We start from the raw sequence: 7,231 nt of genomic DNA, 5'->3' as shown, positions 1-7,231 counted from the left end.
ATGCGTTACAAAACTAAAAGCACATTGTTAAAATTTAAACAGCTTCTTAAAATCTTTACACCTGTACTCGGAATCATGTTGCTCTTTAAATTTGGCACAAAAAATAAGGAAATTTGTGCTTGGTAACTTATTTCTTTGTTGTAACAATGCTTCTTAGTAATAAATCCTATACCATTGGAAATAATGTTCATTTACCCTTTAAATGGTGCCACATTTGTAAGGATCATGCATTTGTGGGATGAGCAGTAGAGCTGAGGATGTGGGTTGTGCACATGGAACATTTGCCAAATCTTTTCTGCCAAACAGCTTATTTTGCTGTTATTGACTCTAGTTTTGAGCTTCTGGTAGCACCAGGTGCTGCCGATCAGGTGCCAAGAAGAGTTGTCACAACAAAGAAATAATCTGCCGAACACAAATTTCCTTGCTTTTTTTGTGCTTAGTTTCTTGTTCTTGTCAGCCTAAGAATAACAGCTTTAATCATCTACAACAGCCACGTGTTCTGTGGGGTTAAATCTTTAAAAATGTCACCGTCCACAGGTCGACCTGCCCCACAAAGAGATGTCCGAGCCGTTGGTGCAGAAACGCTGCGGCGAGGCCCTGGAGTTGATGAAGAGCGCCTGGCAGAGGGCAGACAGCCTGGCTCGAGGCAGAGCCCAACGTGAGCCGTGGTGCTGACGGACACACACACACACACACACACGCCTACAATAACGTGTGTACATTCAGCCACACGGACGCAGTGACCGTTAATCAGCCCGATGGAAGCCAGGGTGTCGTGAACAACACTCTGCGCCGACACAAAGATTCAGAAATGAGCTCGTAGTCAAACCAAGTTTAGTTTGGAAAAGCCGGTGCTGACGTTGACACTGAACATGATTAAACTTTGGGAGATTATTCTGAAAAGAGGTATATCGTCACACGGCTRTAACCTTTTAATTTTTCAGGTTCAGGTAAGACCGAACACCGTAAACCGTGTAATCATAGGTGAAAACCAACCAGGAGCTTTGCCAGTGTCAATCAATCTGGAGGCTTTTTTATGCACATCTGGATCCGTTAACACATTTTACTCTTGTACACAGACACACAAAAATGATTGCTGCTTGCCTTATAAACACACCAGTAACAACTTGTTGTGATAAACTTAAACTGTGGTGTAAAGTTAGTACAAAGGTACAACTCTGTACAGTATCAGTGCTTTATCACTGACACTTGTGTCTGATATTCAGATTTGTTTTTTTTTTTGTTTTGTTTTTTTTGGTAAGGACACACTGTACCTCTAACATGAATTATTCTCCCACACATCGCAAAGCAGCTCATCAGATTTGGAAGTGGATCTAGACGTTTTTACACATAAACGGTAGATAAAATKATCATAATGTCAATCTGAAACCCTTTTGTCATGAATTTGATCAGGAAGTGAAACACTCAGCCTTTCTTTACTTTATAGAAACAAAAGCACCTTTTTTTGGTTTGTTTTTTGCTTATGAGTCATAACTTTGAGGTGAACTTTTTTTTGTTTTGTTTTTCAATATCCTTACAAAGTTATTGGGAACATTTAAAGTCCAGTTCAGTGCTGAAACTGACGTGCGTCTGCGTTAGCACATGTTTCGTTTTCACCCAAGTGACGTCAAATGTTAAAAGAAATATTAGGTGTGCTCGAAGCATCCTTCCTTACCTCGGCTGCTTGTTTATACTTTACATCAGTGGTTGGGGACGTTGTAATGTACAAATGAAGTCTAACCACTCCTTTAGTTTAAGTTACAGTTTGTATTATGTTTGAGGTTAGTGAAATTCTTGCTTTGTCAGCTTAAATCCCTTTTCTACTGAAAACTCTTGTCCAGTATTAAAACCATGAACTAAAAGAAAATGAAATGATCTTATTCTTTGGTTTTAGTCTCAACTATCAATATTTTTACAACCATCTTTTTGTTGACGTCACTTAGTGTTGCAGCTTATTTCAGTGGAAGTGTAAAAGAATAATGTAAGGGCTTTTTTTTACAATGACTTTGTTACCTTATTTAAAACCTAAAATAGATGAAATAAGTATTTACATTTAATGAGATGCCTTACAGCTTAGCAAACGACACTGAAACTCTTTCAACTTTTCGACAATTCATTTTGAGGTACATGTGAACGTGTTGAATGTAGGGGTTTGAGACCTTAACACTGAGCAAGAGCTGGGAAACATTTTACACCAGATGTTAGGATGAATAAACGTTTTTTTGTTTGTTTGTTAAAACCACACATTAAATATGCACTGTATAAAAAAACACACCGCCCATACACATATACTGTGTATATATGCATGGATGTGTGTGTGTACACATACACACATGCACATATACTGTGTATATATATATATATATATATANACACATATACTGTGTATATATGCATGGATGTGTGTGTGTACACATACACACATGCACATATACTGTGTATATATATATATATATATATATATATATATGTATATATATACACACACACACACATATACTGTGTATATATATATATATATATACACATGTGTTAGGGGTGCAACGATACAGAAGATTCACGATTCGGTTTGGTTTGATATTTTAGTTTCACGGTTCGATATTTTTTCGATACAAAAAAGAGAAGTTTCCATGGCCTTCATAACTTGTAATTTGTTGAAATCAATTATGAACATTTGTTTAACCTCAAAAGTACAGTTTTAAGTTAAATGTTGCTGCAACAGCAAGTTTTCTTGGTGGATCTGTGCTTGACAGTGCAGCCTCGTTGGAGTAGTCGAACACAGATCTACAGAGCATTCAGCACAGCGCAGCTTCAGAAGACAAGCTGATAAAATAAACGTTATAAATATGTATTGTTTGATACAAGTTTGTATTGAATGGTTCGATACGGGTACATGTATTGTTGCACTCCTAAAATATATATCTGCACCACACTGTGTTCATCATTAATCAGATTTCAAGCCTTTAAAGTGCCACTAACCTGTTTTTTATTTTACAAAGAAATCTTGGGTRGAAAATGGTTTGAGAACCTCGACATCACCGCGTTGGTGTTCGTTACTGCAACTGATGAGTTTTGCTCTCAGTCATTTATTTAATGTTCGGGTCACTGCTCGGTGTGGCGTTACGGCAGCGCTGTTATTTGCACGTAGAGGAGCAGAGTAACGGCTCCAAGTAGAAAAGGTTTTATAAATTCAGTGGGGTTTAACGCAGGCTCCTCCCCCGCCGGTGAAAAAGGACTAACAGATATGGGAGTAGCACTTTTTGGGTTTACTTGAAATGTTTCTTGGATTATAAATGTGCCTCTGGGTTAAAGAATTGAAAGAAATCTCTTTTTTTTAAAAAACAGTGTTTTAAATGTGGAAAATTGCTGGTCAATGATGGATAACATCTTTGAAGGGATGCATTATCAGAAAGTTTGGATTTTATTTATATGTATAACTCGCATGTAATATTTGTATCATATTTAGCAGTTTTACTGAACTTCAAATAAAGCACTAATAAGAACTGTCTGCTAAATTCCGTATAAACACTTGCATGTTCTGAGGGTTTTATATAAAGTGCAATGAATGTATAAATGAAGTTTTTGGAAAAAGTGGCAGCATATCTAAATAAACTGTAAAGAAGTGTATGGCTCTTGTCGTAACGTAAAGTGCTTTAAGTCTCCGTGTTTGTGTTTTTAACAGCTGCAGTGTTAGAGCAGGGACAGAAGATTCACAGATAAAGAGCAGCTGAACAAAGATGTGTAACTTCTGGATGAGGTTTATGTTTGCAGTTAGCTGTTTGCGGAGATAAAGGAGGTAATCCTTTGTTTAAAGCACTGCCTGTTTAATGGCCAAGCTGTTTAGATTGTGGAGCCTCTTAAATATTTAGGAACGGTTATTGACAGCCGGCTGAGCTTCATTGAAAATACAGAATTAATTTTTAAGAAATGCTCACGATGACTTCATTTTAGCAGACTGAGCTGTCTGCGTGTCACTGCACAGATCATGGAACTTATAATACTTCTAGCACTCACTGAGAGTGTTTTAATGTTTCATCTTTATGGTTTGGCTATATAAAAACTGCTAACGCAAATTTGTGGCAATGGCAAGTAAAATAATGGGAAAACCTTTAAAGCAGGGAGGGCTATTCAACAAAATTGCTCCAGGGGCCACAGTTACTGCAGATCAACAGCTCAGGGGCCAAACATCCAGCAAATGAAGTTATGTAAATAAACCAAATATATAAAAGATCTGTTACCTTTRAAATAGTTTATTTTGCTGTATTTAATCATGAATACAACATACATAACTCTGTGGTAACTAAACAATATACAGTGGTTTGCAAAAGTATTCATACCCCTTGAACTTTTCCATATTTTGTCACATTACAACCACAAACATAAATATATTTCACTGGAATTTAATGTGAAAGACCAACACAAAGTGGTATACAATTGTGAAGTGGAAGCAAAATTTTACATGAATCAAAACATTTTTTACAAATAAAAAACTGAAAAGTGCGATGTGCAAAATTATTCAGCCCCCCTGAGTCAATACTTTGTGGAGCCACCTTTTGCTGCAATTACAGCTGCAAGTCTTTTAGGGTATGTCTCCACCAGCTTTGCACATCTAGTGACTGCAATTCTTGCCCATTCCTCCTTGCAAAACAGCTCAAGCTCAGTCAGATTGGATGGAGAGCGTTTGTGAACAGCAGTTTTGAGATCTTGCCACAAATTCTCAATTGGGTTTAGGTCTGGACTTTGACTGGGCCATTCTAACACATGAATATTCTTTTTTTTAAACCACTCCATTGTAGCTTTGGCTTTATGTTTAGGGTCGTTGTCCTGCTGGAAGGTGAACCTCCGCCCCAGTCTCAAATCTTTTGCTGACTCCAACAGGTTTTCTTCCAAGATTGCCCTGTATTTGGCTCCATCCATCTTCCCATCAACTTTGACCAACTTCCCGGTCCCTGCTGAAGAGAAGCACCCCCAGAGCATGATGCTGCCACCACCATATTTGACAGTGGGGATGGTGTTTTCAGAGTGATGTGCAGTGTTCTTTCTCCGCCACACATAGCGTTTTGCATTGTGGCCAAAAAGTTCAATTTTGGTCTCGTCTGACCAAAGCACCTTCTTCCACATGTTTGCTGTGTCCTCAACATGGCTTCTGGCAAACTGCAAACGGGACTTCTTATGGTTTTCTTTTAACAATGGCTTTCTCCTTGCCACTCTTCCATAAAGACCACATTTGTGTAGTGCACGTCTAATTGTTGTCCTGTGGACAGTTTCCCCCACCTGAGCTGTGGCTCTCTGCATTTCATCCAGAGTCACCATGGGCCTCTTGGCTGCCTCTCTGATCAGTGATTTCCTTGTTCGGCCTGTAAGTTTAGGTGGACGGCCTTGTCTTGGCAGGTTTACTGTGGTGCCATACTCTTTCCATTTCCGGATGATGGATTGAACAGTGCTCCGTGAGATGTTCAAAGCTTGGGAAATCTTTTTATAACCTAAGCCTGCTTTAAACTTCTCCAAAACCATATTCCTAACCTGTCTGGTGTGTTCTTTGGACTTCATGATGCTGTTTGCTCCCCAATATTCTCTTAACCAACATCTGAGGCCGTCACGGAGCAGCTGTATTTGTACTGAGATTAGATTACACACAGGTGGACCCTTTTGAGTCATTAGCAGTCATCAGGCAACTTCTGAATGCAATTGGTTGCACTCAGGGAAAAGGGGGCTGAATACTTTTGCACGTCGCACTTTTCAGTTTTTTATTTGTAAAAAATGTTTTGATTCATGTAAAATTTTGCTTCCACTTCACAATTGTATACCACTTTGTGTTGGTCTTTCACATTAAATTCCAGTGAAATATATTTATGTTTGTGGTTGTAATGTGACAAAATATGGAAAAGTTCAAGGGGTATGAATACTTTTGCAAACCACTGTAAAAACAAAAAGAACACATTATGCCTCTTATTTACCACAAATATTACTTTGACATCTCTGACTTGTCAAAATTTTAAACCAATTTTATTTTCACTTTCATAGTTTTATTTTCAACTGCTTGTGGTTTTAGCTGTCTTTGGTGTGCATAGAAATGGTTTTTACCAGCTTCAGTTGTTTCTGTAGATACAAACATGTCTGTGTTGAACTAAAATAACTTATAGTAATTAAAGTGGAAAACCAGGGATTTGGCTTAAGAGATGAATGAACCAATTGGTGGGCTGAACTTTGGTCACTCGCGAGCCAAATTGGGCCCGCGGGCCGCCATTTAAATACTTTAAAGTATGTGGTCCACCTCTATATGCTCTAAAAATGAAATGTTGGATTTACTTAACCATGTTATGTGACCTGGTTCCACTTAACTGAGTTGAGTAAATTCAAAACAACATGCTCATGTTCTTTGGTTAAAAAACTGGTATATTGCTTTGAATTTACTTAACTCAGTTAAGTGGAACCAGGTCACATAACATGGTTAAGTAAATCCAACATTTCATTTTTTACAGTGTACTGACAGGACAAACAGGAAAGCTTATTGCAGATTATCCACACCCTCCTTTTAGTCAGTTTGAGCCTCTGAAGTCTGAGACACCCTTTACAGTTCCTTTGGTAAAAAGTATTTAAAAACCTATTTTGTCCCAAACAACATCACTATTCTCAATCAAACCAAGTGATGACTCATATCTGACTGATATCTGGTGGAGGTAGGCCTATTTCAAAATGTTTGTATGAATGTGTTTATATGAACTTTTATAAGTTTTTAATGCAACATTTGATGTTCTGTATATTTTAGTATGTTAATGGTGAGCCAGATAAATTTTTCCACCAAGGTGGACATTTCCCTTCTTTATCTTTCTATTTTTTTTCTTAGTGTGGAGCATGTTGAATTACGTTTTGTTCACAGGTCTTTATAACTGATTTGTTGCAGGCTACTRTGAGAGTATTTTTACTGTTTCCATAGTTTTCAAGCATTTAGTCTCTCTGTTGAATGATGTCATTTTCTCTCTATGTAATGATGAAAAGCTGAAACAAACTGAGGACATTTCAGTCCTCGACCAACAGTGGAATAAACTCATAAACTGAAGGCAGTCCAAGCAGGAGAAACTATTTAAGCCAGGGTATGCCTGGGAAATAATTCAATAACATATCGCGATAGAAACAATAAATATCCAGTGTTTTATAAAGCAGTGTTTCCCAAAGTTGGGGTCGAGACCCAAAGTGGGGTCCCGAAACATCAAGGTGGGGTCCTGAAAAG

At 37.8% G+C, this 7,231-nt stretch overlaps 2 protein-coding genes across 3 annotated transcripts in view; both read left to right on the top strand.

Moving 5' to 3' along the window:
* Window positions 1-2,082, top strand: part of plekhm2 (pleckstrin homology domain containing, family M (with RUN domain) member 2) — a 16,114-nt gene extending 14,032 nt beyond the window's left edge. The window contains exon 20 of the mRNA XM_014010381.1: window positions 538-2,082. Within this exon, the coding sequence (XP_013865835.1) occupies window positions 538-675 (138 nt within the window). The 3' untranslated portion in view covers window positions 676-2,082. The remainder of the gene's footprint in view (window positions 1-537) is intronic.
* Window positions 2,083-6,455: 4,373 nt separating this feature from the next.
* Window positions 6,456-7,231, top strand: part of ano11 (anoctamin 11) — a 20,556-nt gene continuing 19,780 nt past the window's right edge. For both annotated transcript variants that reach the window (XM_014010378.1, XM_014010375.1), the window contains exon 1: window positions 6,456-6,680. The gene's annotated coding sequence lies outside the window, so the exon portion shown is untranslated. The remainder of the gene's footprint in view (window positions 6,681-7,231) is intronic.

Source organism: Austrofundulus limnaeus, unplaced genomic scaffold (genome assembly GCF_001266775.1).
Source record: "Austrofundulus limnaeus strain Quisiro unplaced genomic scaffold, Austrofundulus_limnaeus-1.0 Scaffold68, whole genome shotgun sequence".
Classification (NCBI taxonomy): Eukaryota; Metazoa; Chordata; class Actinopteri; order Cyprinodontiformes; family Rivulidae; genus Austrofundulus; species Austrofundulus limnaeus.
The sequence above is the reverse complement of the archived record's forward strand: the minus strand, read 5'-3'. Positions and strand labels throughout refer to the sequence as shown.